At 39.0% G+C, this 14,077-nt stretch overlaps 1 protein-coding gene and 1 long non-coding RNA gene across 7 annotated transcripts in view; one reads left to right on the forward strand and one right to left on the reverse strand.

Annotated features, from left to right (window-relative positions):
* Nucleotides 1–605: 605 nt before the first annotated feature.
* Nucleotides 606–14,077, forward strand: part of orc3 (origin recognition complex, subunit 3) — a 90,111-nt gene continuing 76,639 nt past the window's right edge. The window contains exons 1-4 of one of the 6 annotated variants that reach the window (XM_061235297.1): nt 608–855; nt 3,699–3,879; nt 8,447–8,507; nt 12,481–12,578. In XM_061235297.1, coding sequence (XP_061091281.1) covers nt 12,561–12,578 — 18 coding nt within the window. In that variant the 5' untranslated portion in view covers nt 608–855; nt 3,699–3,879; nt 8,447–8,507; nt 12,481–12,560. Of the gene's footprint in view, nt 856–3,698; nt 3,880–7,838; nt 8,241–8,446; nt 8,508–8,972; nt 9,129–12,480; nt 12,579–14,077 lie in introns of those variants that run through there. The other 5 variants (XM_061235281.1, XM_061235306.1, XM_061235266.1 and 2 more) reach the window with 5 other exon arrangements.
* On the reverse strand, nt 5,695–8,859 carry LOC133124284 (uncharacterized). The gene is made up of 2 exons (XR_009708301.1): nt 6,878–8,859; nt 5,695–6,769 (listed from the first exon to the last, which is right to left on the reverse strand). It is a non-coding gene; the product is annotated as an uncharacterized LOC133124284 (long non-coding RNA).

Raw genomic sequence — 14,077 nt, forward strand, 5'->3', positions numbered from 1 at the left:
CCACGCTACAAGATTCCAAGTAGGAAAACTATTATGGAAAAAAATATACCACAAATGTTTGAAGAATGCCGAACAAAAGTGCAGAAATCTTTGGATGGTGCAGACCATGTTGTACTCACAACAGACATGTGGACGTCCAGAAATCAAAACATGCATTAGTGGTCATGAAAATGTTTTAAGATTGATGATGCCTTCACCTCAGAAATCATGACATATTGCTCTCCCCTACATGAAAGTACATGAGCTGCTGTTAAAATAAAAAAGTATCGGTATCGATATCGGGATACTGGACCTAGTATTACTTGGTATCGGATCGAAACCAAATTTTGCAGTATCGCACAGCTCTAGTACGAATTTGCATTCCCTCAAAATTCGTAACATCACTACGAATCACAGACAAACATCACGTGACTTCACAAGACTCCATGTGTTAAAATAATATGAGAGGGCTGCCATTTTTCTATCACTCGTGAATCAGTACAGGTAAGCCAAGGTCGGTATTAAATTTCAAACATACATTTGTATATAAGCTTTCTCATTTTGGAATTACATTTTAATACAATACGATTAATCATTCTCTAGCTTTTTCACTGCATTTATTATGGCATATGTCCCAATTAGTTTGTATTAGTGTGGGTGAGGGTTAGTAGATGGGTTAGACTCTATGGATGGGTAGGACTGTATAGGGCTGTTCGTATTTTAACACCGCACACAATCTGGAGTGTCGGCCAGAACACTACTTCAAGGCCAGAATGTTCAGGGCAGGAGGGGCGCATGTGAGAGAGGACACAGAATGAGGAGACGGGATTGGATGCAATCACTTGTATTATCCACAAGATATCACAGTGCAACAAGGTGTGTGTATATTCCGGTGTGTGTGTGTTCCAGTTCTTTCTCTACATTGAGTAGATGGCTAGTGTGGTTCTGAAAATAAAGACAAAGAGAAATAATAATAAGTATAGGGCTACAACGTAGCACGCATGCATGTGTCATAGTTAACAAGCTAGTCAGCTTGCAGCATCACCGAGCAACAAGCAGGCAAATGACCAGCTAGATAATACCAGTAAACTATGTCCTTACACAGTACTAAGCAAACTAAGTATACAGATAAACCAAATAACACATTTGGCATATATGCGCCGGATAAAGGTCTGTGTGCTGGCACAATACGCGTAATTTAGCAGCTAATAATAACGTCAGCCAACACGGTAGTAAATGCTATAAGTGCGAACATTTTTCTCCCTCGCTTAAACTAGCAACAGGCAATTCACTTCTCCCAACACATTTCATAGCTTAACATACAGCCTTAACTTCATTTTAGAAAACTTACTTCGTTCATAGACGCACACTTTAAACTACCGGGTATACTTTTCTCAGACAACACGGAGAGCAATGAAGTTGCTACTTCAACAGCGCGCCAGCCTAAAAGTAAACGCGTCTTAACGTAGGTGCTGGGAATATCAAATTAAAAGTTCATAAGCATGAAAAGGAGAAATAAACAGAATAGAGGTCCTGAGCCTTTTGTACAATTAGATTAAACCAGCGGTTTAAAGCTAGCTATGAAGCTAGCTGGCTGGCCAGCTAGGTGCACTTAGATCCATCTCAGTGCACCTAGCTGGCCAGCCGGCTAGCTGCATGGTTATGCAGTATTCTGATTAATAATGCCTTAATCTTGTGTGCTAGCCATCAGCGCGTGTTGTTTTTGGTTCTTTTGAAAAGTATAACACGAGAAAACCGCGCTGATCTGTCTATTTTAAGGAGAAAAGCGGTGTCCGGACATCTTTAAGGGACTTCATTTCCCAGAATGCAGTGTCTGCAGTCTCTTTAGGGCCATAGATAGTAAACATGTTTATTTCATTGAACAACATCCATTACCTCCGCAAAGTGCAATGGTTACCAGATGTATTGCAGTTAAGTCGCTGGTGCCAAAAGCACAACATGAATACATTCATTCATCCATTCATTATCCTAACCCGGTTATCAGTGGAGGCTCCTCCATAGAGGTGGAGGAGGCCTGGCCTCCCCAATAATTTGAGAGAAGAGAGAGATTTAAAAAAAAAACAATAAATATATTTATTTTATTTATTTATTTTAACAAAAAACATTTTTTATTTTTTATATTCATATTATTTTAGTTTTGTTCATAAATCTAAATTTTCCCATGGCTAAAACCCAATATTGCAATTGTAAAGCAACAGGCCAGATTTCCCTATCAGTTTGTATTAAGGGAGGCCAGGCCTCCCCTAGGAAATGAGATTCTCATAGAAGTCAATGTAATGCATTTTTTTTCATGCCAATGTGATTGGCCAGATCACTGAAAATGGGTGGGCAACGGAGGCCTGGCCTCACCATGCATTGTGTCCAGGGCTGAAAGATTGACATTTTGTTTGTCCAATCACATGCTACTGGTTCATTTGGAATCAACTATCCTTTCCTTTCCTATTCAACACAGAAGCCATTTTGAGAATTCGCTAGTCACTTCAGTCAAACAAACACTCGCCATAGTGGCTACGAGTGTCCTATCAACTTGTGCTTTTCAGGAAATTTAGAGAACACCCCTGGCTATCATCCCTGGAGTTTATAGCTCATTTGGCCAAACACTTTTGCTTAAAACTACCTCGGATATCGGCGAGATTCTAGCGCAATTTGAGATCTTGGGCTGGAGATATGCAGATTCCAGATACTAGGGAGTGAGAATGACATTCAATAGGTCATGTTAGACACCATTTGGGATTTATTGAACAGTTTTATTTTTAATGTAGTCCATTTCGTTTTATTACAAGTCAATTTAATAATCTTCCATATCAAATTACCGAATTGTTGCTCTGTGAGGAAATTCACTCTAAATACGAATAGAGTGCTGCCCTCTAGTGGATAACGTTAACGTTAGATAAAGCCAACTGGAACCATATTTTTACATATTTTATATTAAATACATTGAATAAAACTACATATGATAAAGAAAGTGTTATCTTATCTTTTTTATATGCTAAACTTGATTAAATTGGTGATTACATGTTGAAGCTGTAGAAGAATGAAAAATGTAAGCTAAACAAAATTGTTTTTAACTACATAATTAAAATTCCTGCCTTTTACACATGTTCACTTGGCATTTATATTACATCCAAATGTCATTTCTCAGCTTAATTATCAGGCAGGCTCATAGACTTACAGCAATGTCATTTCTTCAGGAAGGCACAAGGCTAAGCTCTGCACAATGAATTTCATCAGCCAGAACTTTCTGACTGTAGCTTACACTCCAAATAGTATGCCTTTGGCCAGCACAAAGACAGATAAGAGACATTCCATCGCGAGTGAAGTGAGCAAGCGGAAAAAAATGGCCTCCTCAATTCTGGAAGTCACCAGCCTCCACTGCCGGTTATCCTGAACAGGGTCGCAGGGGACTGGAGCCTATCCCAGCATACATTGGGCGAAAGGCAGGAATACACCCTGGACAGGTCGCCAGTCCATCGCAGGGCACACACACCATTCACTCACACACTCATACCCATGGGCAATTTAGACTCTCCAATCGGCCTAACCTGCATGTCTTTGGACTGTGGGAGGTAACCGGAGTACCCGGAGGAAACCCACGCGAACACGGGGAGAACATGCAAACTCCACACAGAGAGGCCCCGGCCGACGGGGATTAAAACATGAATAGCACAAATTATTTTCATTCCAATTCATACCTTCAGGTTTATGTACTCAGTGTGCATGCTCTGATGCCAAAAAAGCCATATCGTCGAAAATGGAAGCCTCCATTGATGATGGACCCAATTGATGACACTCAACAGTTTCTACCCTCTACCCTGGAGAGGCTGCTATAGTGACTGCCATAAACCTCTGTGATGCACGACAGCAACCTGACAGCATTGGGTGAGTGAGTGCATAATTCTTTCTATTTCATATTGCATTTTAGGGGTATACAGTACTGTGCTAAAGTTTTAGGCAGGTGTGAAGAATGCTTTCAAAAATAGAAATGTTAATAGTTTATTTTTATTAATTAACAAACGCATGAACAGAAGTGAATGAACAAAAGAAAAATCTAAATCAAATCAATATTCGGTGTGACCACCCTTCGCCTTCAAAACAGCATCAATTCTTCTAGGTATGCTTGCACACAGTTCCAAACATCTTAGAGGACTAGCCACAGTTCTTCTGTGGATTTAGGCAGCCTCAAATGCTTCTGTCTCTTCATGTAATCCCAGACAGAATCAATGATGTTGAGATCAGTATCTGCCTGTACTTCTCAGCATTGAGGAGACCATTCATTCTGACCAAATCCCCAACTCCAAACTTGCAGGGAACCTCCACCATGCTTCACCAGCCCTTCAGTGAACAAACTGCCTTCTGCTACAGCCAAATATTTAAATTTTTGACTCATCAGTCCAGAGAACCTATTGCCATTTTTCTGCATCCCAGTTCCTGTGTTTTCGTGCATAGTTGAGTCGCTTGGCCTTGTTTCCACGTCGGAGGTATGGCTTTTTGGCCGCAATTCTTCCATGAAGACCAGACTTCTCTGCACAGTAGATGGGTATACCTGGGTCCCACTGATTTCTGCCAATTCTGAGCTGATGGCACTGCTGGATATCTTCCGATTGCGAAGGGAAGTAAGCATGATGTGTCTTTCCTAGGCCGACCACTGCGTCTACGGTCCTCAACGTTGCCCGTTTCTTTGTGCTTCTTCAACAGAGCTTGGACAGCACATCTGGAAACCCCTGTCTGCCTTGAAATTTCTGCCTGGGAGAAACCTTGCTGATGCAGCATAACTACCTTGTGTCTTGTTGCTGTGCTCAGTCCTGCCATAGTGTATGACTTCTGACATTAAACTGTTTTCACCACCTCACCTTGGAAGCAGAGCTTTGCTGTTCATCACCCAGTTTTAACCCTCCTACACAGCTGTTTCTGTTTCAGTTCATGATTGTTTCAACCTACATATTAAATTGATGATCATTAGCTCCTGTTTGGTATAATTGGTTAATCACACACCTGAATATATGCCTACAAAATCCCTGACTTTGTGCAAGTGTACCTAGAATTGATGCTGGTTTGAAGGCAAAGGATGGTCACACCAAATATTGATTTGATTTCTGTTCACTCATTTTGCATTTTGTTAATTGATGAAAATAAATTATTAACATTTCATTTTTGAAAGCATTCTTACTTTACAGCATTTTTTCACACCTGCCTAAACTGTACTGTATATTATACACTATAACAGTGACTTATACATTGAGACTAGCTATGTCACTAGAATTTTGGCTATTGTATTACTTACTGCTTTTTTCCAGTATACCATTGACTATATATTGGCACTTGATAAGTGGGTTCAGTTGTCTCACTCTCATAACTGCTTGGGGTTTCAATCACTGTCCTTGTTGCTATGCACCAAAGAGCTTAGTTGAGAGAAAGAGGGCAATGTTCCAGCAAAATTAATGGGAGGGGGTGTCCTCAATCGCACTGTGATGATGTCACTAAATGTCAGAGCTAAATGCAGCACTCAACTTCATTATTCAACCGTTTCACTGTTTAAGCTTCTTTTTGTAGCCTAACCCCGTGTTCACACAAGGAGCAATTAGGTTGATGGGTCACTCAAGGTTGAGGGAGGGGCAAAAGCTTCTCGCTTTTTCCTTGTTGTGATCTCGTGCAGCAACACATTTTCTGTTGAATGAAGAACGGCAATAGACAATATAACATTTAAGATATTTATTATTTATTATTAAGTTCCTGTGGTTGTGCAATGACACAGATGATTATTACTTGCTTTTGCGAGTATCTTTCTATACATATTCAATATATCTTTCTCGGTTGCTATCTTACCAGCTCCCGATCATCTTTAAATAAATAGATCACTAGCAATAGCCATCCAGTGCTATATAAAACTCAGTAGCCTATGAGTATTTTGGTCGATGCGACTGATTTTGGCAGTGCAAAATACATGTATTTGCTACATGCGACCCTTGTGTTATGATACTGATCAGTATTGAATGAAATTTGTAATTGAGCCGAAATGCGGATATACCACAAGAATCACAACAAAACATTTGTGCACATGACAGACGTGCAATTTAAAAATAAAATAACTTTAATCGTGATACTGAGTTTATAGCGATTGTTGCGAAACTGTTGTTGTGGCAACTGCAGTCAAAAACAAACCATTGTTTAGTGACCATCAAACCTCTCGTGCATTTGGCCATACACTCTCATCCACATTTTCATATATTTTTTCATAGATATTTTCATTTGCCAAACATCTGGGAAAAAGCCTTCTTGCATGGCGAATCCATGGTCTGCTGTTATGTCACTCTATGTATCATCCATGGCCTGGAGAAGAGTCGCACGTTCGTGAGGGCGACGATCATACACCTTCCACCTCCATGCTGAGAAGAATTCCTCAATTGAGGAAAGGAGAGTATGGGGTATAAACTGTGGATAAGCCTGAAACTATGTCTGCACCATTTCAGAATGGTGGAACCTAATATTGTCCCACACCTGTACAAAAGACATGAGCTTGGCAGACCTGCTGTAGCTCATAAAGGACATTTACAAGGAGAGCTGCATTATATGATCCAATAAGAGGTCTGTGTCCCACCACACCATTCTCTGATATTGCAGCACACATGCTGATGTTGGCCCCATGTTGTCCAGGTACCTGGATGGTTGTGAATTTCTGACCTCTGCGCTTTGTTTTGGTTAGGTTGAAGCCAGCCTCATCCACAAAGATACATTTCTGATGGTTATCTGCAGCATCCAGCTCCATCACCGTCTAAAAAGAAATGGAAAGAATTATCCTACAGAATAATATAGACCAAACATACATCTTGAAACTAAACATACCTGAACATACTCCATACTCAATCCGCAGTTGCTTTACCTTTATGCATTTCTTTCAAAAGGCACCAAGTATATGTTTTTTAGGGACACCTGGTGCCTTTTCAGAATGCGTGCAATAGTCGGCAGACTTATGGCCTCCAGAATGTTGAACACATCATCATCGTCAATGATGTACTGCTGAATTCTGATCAGGCATATCGAATTTCTGGCCCGAACCAAATTGACCACAGCCAGTTCTTGTCGGCAAGTCAAAATTCTGCCCCATGTCCCCCATTTGACTTAGTCTCAATTCTGCAGGGAAAACAAACACATTCAGTCATAACACCTACAGAGTTGTATGCAGTGCCATGCAAAAAAACAAAAAATTTCATAAATACATAATGCATGTTGAATTACCAATAATGTAATGGTTCAGAGAACAAAATATTTTTGGTTGAACTCAAGCATTTGTGAAATAAATAAATAAATTTACATAATAAGTGAAATATGTTTTTTCAATGTAACATGAACTACTGCGGGGATCCAGGAGTTGTGGCCATATGTTCATGTCCTCTTGGTCCTCAACACATCATTAACACTCTGAGTGCTGTGGTTAGAAAGCTATAACATTTTTATTTGACAACCATTTTTCAGACAATACCGCACTTTTCAGACGGTCCCTAAATATGAGCAGTCTAAGCCACAAAAAAAAAATTGTTGCGAACATATACATATTATTAGAAAGTAAATAATGGCCTTAATAGATTAATTACATGTTGTGCCTTGGTGTTGGAAGGTCCCACGTCATAACACACTTCTCATAGGATGTGTTATAATTGTACTTTCGAAGTTTTTGACGAAAATGTTTTGCAATATTAAAAGTGCGATCAAACAAAGCGTTGTGCCGCGTTCTCTGAGCTCCTCTGATTACGAAACAGCTATTTTGAGAAAGAGGTATTATAATTAAATATCTTCCCAAAGCTTCTGGACCAAAACAATATTAGTTTCCTAAACTATTCGACATAATGAAATGTATCGCTGAAAAAATGACCGATTAGATTTTCTTTGGTTGTTAGCTTGGGGTTTTATATTAAAATCAATGAGCAGAAAAGTACCACATTCCATTGGGTGCTTTCACTGCCTGGACCCTCCCACCGTCTCCAGTTTCTTTGTACGCTCGATGCTCAGTAGGTTTCACTGTGTCGCAGTGATGACCTCTGAACTGTGCGTTAGCACCAGTTGGGCCAATGGAATTGTCGTTTTCCAGTCAATCCGTAGTCGACCGCTTACGTAGAAACCGCGGGAAACGGAGTCAGTGGCCAACTGTAACAGTCACGTTAGCGGACAGTAATTGAAAGTATATACAATTTTTATAACACTAAAGTGTAAAAGAGGGGCAGATGACTACGTCGTCCATATCAAAGGTGATGTTCGCTTCTTAGTTTGCTAGCTAGATAGCTACAATCGGCTGTACTCAACCCAAAAACGCAAGCCACTTGACATCTGGTGGCTAATACGTTTTTGTGTGTTTACTTCCAATGTAGACTATGTAACAACCATGTAGGGAATTATACAATTAACGATACGCTTTTCTTTTTGCTGTTCAGTGATTTCAATATATTATTTACAGGGTTGCTTTGTGTTCAAACCAAGTGTTCCAACCAGAAAAAAGAAGAAGACTTTAGATGCAGGTGAGTTGGAGTTAACATCATGGCGTTTCAGCCCCATCTTTTGGTTCCGTTCAAAAGATTAGTTCGTTTGACTCGTAACTTTCTTCCGGAAAGTATACGTATAGTCTTATGTTCATCTGTTCATCATTCGTTCGCAGCATACTCTCCAAGTAAGGTGCCCACTCGTGGCTCCCACAGAATATCACCCAGTCCAGTTTTGCAATTGATTTATCGTTTTCAGCAACACTAAAACCGCAACCAAATGGGTTTAATAGGCTAAAGCTATAACCATAATCATCCTTCTGTCCTGTTGCGGTAAGGCTTTAGCTGTGTCTCAAACCGCGAACTTCCGTGCTCCCGAGTCCACACTCCAATCAGCGTTCGGGAGTTCGGAACGTTTTGTTCATTAGTGGGACGCACTTCGTGGCGACGTCTGACCCGTTACCTTCAACCTCTGACGTAACTCTAACAAATGCCGACGGCATTTAGGTTGCACTTAGTAAATAAACATCGGATGAATGTGCTGCAGAAGTAGATATACAACTGAAATAGTCAGCTATATGTACGCTCACAAATAAATGTACAGTGAAATGTGTCCGTTGAATTCATTTTGCTTTCAAGAAGCAGTGTTGAAGAAGCCAGGTCAGTGGAGAACCTCCGTGAAGTTGGCACCCCATGTGATCAGAACATTAATACAAATATTGTCATTCGTTTGTGCCGTAAAAATAATTATTTGTGCCGATATGGTTATTGATATATTTCACATTATATTTTATGAGCTGTGACGTCATTTCCCACCCCAAGTAACACCCCAACAAACTCGGTCGTTTGTTCGTTGAAAGAAACAAATGTTCTATTTTTATTCTTTATATATTAAACATATTTTTTACAAGTGACGTAATTTTCCACCCCATCATTGTCCAGTAGTCTGAGTCGTCTCGGTTAGTTTGTGCTGTATATAAGGGGTGTTTTTGTTATATTTATTGCTGCTACTTTGCTTATCCTTGCTTTTAAATTTTGACAGAAAAAATGGATATTGAAATCCACTGGAATCTTTTGTATCAGCAGGAAATTTCATTTGAACAAGTATCATCTTTATTGTCTTTAAAACAACCTCAAGCTAAATGTAAAAGCTGATGGCTAAATAAGTGCCATTGAGTCATTGTTCGGTTCGTAATCCGATTAGTCGATTAATCGTTTCAATAATCAATCGATTGTTCGACTATCAAAATAGTCTTTAGTTGCAGCCCTATTGGCTATGCCGTATAAGCCTGCCTGGTTTGTAGTCTCTCGTTAGCAACAGCTTACCTAACACACCATCATAGGGGAGCACCATTACCATGTCACTGTTTGCTGCAACGGATCACGTATGTGACTAGTACCAAGGTTTTATGAAAACGAGTTTACTTTACACACACACAAAAACCAAAGCTGATCTGGAAGTAATTTCTTATTTATTTGTCATGAAAGTTGCACTGTTTGAACATTGTGAGCTAATTAGTTGTTTTCTCTATAAGTATTGGTTCAATTCACATCAGTGTTTTAGTGTCTGGGATAGTCAATCAGCAACCATAATCATAAAACACAAGACCGTTTTCTATAACTCTGCATGCTCTTTTATGTACTTAGAAAACGGTAACCTGGCCATTCTGTTTTTGCAGCTAACTAGTGGCTGACATCTTGCAGTGTAGGCTCTGTAGAGGTCTTCCATCACTCGTTCCTTTGCAATTACTTCTTAATGTCCCAAACAGTTGATTACGTGACCATTTTGAAATCTGATAAAATCTAGGCAGCAAATAAAATAAACAAATGTCCATAATCATGGATTACGGTCTAATTTTCATAATGACCTACATTTTGTAAGATACGTTGTGTATATTTAGTAAAAAAAATAAACTAAAGAAACAACAAAAACAATATTTCACCTCAATATTTTGCTATTATTTGGCAATTAAAGAGGAACATTTTGGGCAGTTGAGGCGCTTGTTTACTCGGTCTTTGTGTCTTCAATGCTCTCCAAAATAGAATATAGATGACAAAATTTACTTTACTACCAGGCCCACAAAATACAAGCATGCACATAGTAAACAAATAGAGGCCACTAGGTGAGGAAATGAGCTCGTCTGATGTGAATCCAGTAGCTCCTTGCTGTACCAAATGGCAATTTAGTTTGGCATCAGCTCAGTGTCTGAACTTAGGGTAAGTGTCGTTTATTCGGACTAGCTTCGGACAGGCTGTGTGTTGGGGAGTGTGCTACGGTGTGCTTGTTTGAGCGGTGCTGTGCACTTTTCTTGCGTGTTTTGCATAGTTGGGCTGTGTGATGTGTGTAAAAAATTTTATCGAATTAGAAAGCCATCTCTAATGTTCTTTATAATAAATGAGCATACTGGTGGCAGAAATAAATGTGTAATGGGTACTTTTAAAATGAAGCCACATACATGGATTCATAGCCACGGTCATGATGACATCACCTAACAATACTCTGACCCCACTACTGCGAACTGAATTTCTGATTGTCCGATTGCCTGACAAAACATCTGGTTGCTTATGCTAGGTTCGCTGTAACTCACATTCAGTTTGATTATAGGTCAGATGGTCTCTGCATGTGTTATCATGGATAGTCAAGGGCGGTTCTAAAGGGGTGGCCAGTGCCACCCTTAAATTCTGATTGGTCACCCCAGTGCCACTCCGCACATAGTCTGCTTTTACCAAGATACCTTCTTTACCAAGAAACCGTTTTTCTGCCTTCCAAATGTGCATCAAAAGCGTACCTGTGCATCAAAAGCACCAATCTGATTTGCACGTTATTGGCTGTTTTGTCAGTTGGTCTGTTTTTACGAAGACACCATCTTTTCCACCTTTACGAAGACTGCCAAATGTGTGGAAAAGCAGCCAGAATCACCAGGTTACAGGACAGCTTGCAAGCTTGTATGGTGCAGTTTGTAAGCCTCTAAACTGCTCTTGTCAGTGTGACCGGTTGAAATATTGAATATGTTGAATGGTAACTTTTATGGTTGAACTATCTTTTAAATGTCATCATTAAATAACATCAAACTATTTAGCTAGCTCATGTTAGCTGACATTAGCGTTAGCACACTAAATTGACGACTAGTCAATTGACTAGCTAGCTAACAAACGTTAGTCTCAACAATAAATAAATTACTTCAATGCTGTGTTTCTTTAATATAACATGACCCCCTTGTGTACTACTAGTTAAATCAGCTAAATCTATATAGCTAAATCGCTAAATTATTAGTTGGTGAACGTAACGTGCATCAGAGCTGGTGAGAATGTGATTTTGGACAAAGCAACAATGTGTATTATCATTTTAATATGATTAAAATGATTAATTAAATTAAGTTAATTTCTTAGAGATCCATGACCACAAATTCTTGAACAGGCTTAGTTACAGGTCAGAGCATTATTGTAATAAATCTCAGGTACATCATGATGATAATACACATTCTTGCTTTGTCCAAAATCATATTCTCACCAGATCTGATGCATATGTTACTTATCCTGTCACTTCATGTTATTCCTCTTCTCAGATTGAAACAAACCTGTAAATATCGGTATTATGTTGGTGTACGATTGCAGGGATTGCTCTTTACCTTGTAGCTTCTTCTGCAGAACACAGTTCCTGACTTTAATGGCCTTGGTCAAAAATGTGTTTTCATTCTTGGTCCATATCTAATTGTCATATGATAACAACATATGATGTAATGTATGATATACTATGTAATTCAGATTTGGTGCAATTTTGAGGCTCTTCAGTGCGCTGTGTGCTAAAACAGGCAATATGGCTTTGAAAATGGAATGGAATGCTCTGAATCTACTGTATGTGTAGACTCAGAACATTCCATTATCCATATGCTTAGCCCTTATTCCATGCCATATTTTTGACCTACTGCCTGTTTTAGCACACAGTGCACTAAAGTAAGATTGTGCCCTTATTTTTAGCATAATGGCAATGTTTGCATGTTTCACTTCTCAGAGGACTATTTCGTTAATGGCAGCGATGATTGTAAGGACAGCAAATTACGTTTCCGGATCTGTCTGGATCTATGGGAAGACATGAAGTCAGAGACTGAGGTAAGCACTCGTGGAAGCACTTTAATCTGTTCCCACAGGCCCCCTCGTGGTGGAGAAGCAAACAATCAAATTGCAGTGTTTATAACACGAGAATAGCAATGGTATCATCAAAAACTGGCCTTTCATTTCCATTCCCATTGAGAAAAGGATGCCCTTTTATTTTTTTATTTTTTTACCGGCCTAACAGAATCTAAATAATACATGGACCATGGTGCCTAGACATGTAGCGATGAGGTTTAAGGACATTATTCTTCTCAGGGAAAATCATTCAATCAAGGGAAAAATTTAAACTGATGTGTTTTGGGGAAAATATCTTTTTTCACCCCTTTGTGCATATTCCCACGCTGGCAAACCAAGGCAATTTTTGCAGTTATACTGTGGCTTTATTCCTCAAGGGGTGAGCCTCACAGAGATTTGGGAAATGGCTTAAATACACTAGTACAATACTAACATACTTTAATTTAGTTATACATAATTTAACTAATTAATTCCTGTTCTTTAATTTGCAATGAAATACTGAGTCCCAAATGTAAAATGGGTAAACAATACATTTTCTGAATCATAAATGTGCAAAATCTGATGGTGATATATATAACTACTAGTGATCTATGGAGCCAAATGTAAGCAGTGTACCTAGCCTTGATACATATGCACAAAAATGCTGTAAAAACCAACAAAAAAAAAAGAATTGTTACACAATGCCGCCCGCCATTTAATATTTTGTGCAAACACTCCTGGCAGAGATGACAGCCAAGTTATAACAGACTTTTATTATAATTTTTAATGATTATTTATAGGTTTTTAGGTTTATATTTAGACTTGGTGGCCCCAAGACACAACCAATCTCTGCTATTCTTAAACTGTAAGCCTTGGGTTACTTACAGCCTCCCTCACCATCTTTCTTACTGTCCATAGGGTTAACCCTCTGGGGTTTGAGGACAAAATGAGGAAAACTGGTGGCTCTGCCATGCTCTGACATTTGAGTCATTTTAATCAACTCTGTGTACAGTGATTCCAAAGTGTTTCATATCTTTGTTTTCAGCACAAACTCAGCTACAATAATCTGGCAACAGTAAGTAGGTCAGAATTATATGTTGGTTGTGAATTGCTCTGGTATCACACAAATTGTGTGAAACGTGTTCAAAATAGTAGTTTTGTACAAGAATGCTGTAAAAACAAAAAAAATTATTTTGAAATGAACAAATTGAAATTTGTTCATCTAGGTCTTGGGTATCAAAAGATGACAAAATATTGTAGAAAATCCAATTAGAAATATAATGGGTGATCTCACAAAGTGAATCATCCAAATAGAAAGGAAAGTTGATCTGATCTTGCCGACCCCAGAGGGTTAATATGCTAACATACTGTTAGGCTTCAACTAGTGAATATTTATTCCTGCATAACTTATGGTTGCTCATGCAAAACACTGTTAAGGGCCTTGCTAAGTAGAATTTTTGTTTGTATGTTTGTTTGTTTGTTTAAAAAAAACAAAAAACTTC

The sequence above is a fragment of the Conger conger genome, chromosome 1, assembly GCF_963514075.1.
Source record: "Conger conger chromosome 1, fConCon1.1, whole genome shotgun sequence".
NCBI classification, from domain to species: domain Eukaryota; kingdom Metazoa; phylum Chordata; class Actinopteri; order Anguilliformes; family Congridae; genus Conger; species Conger conger.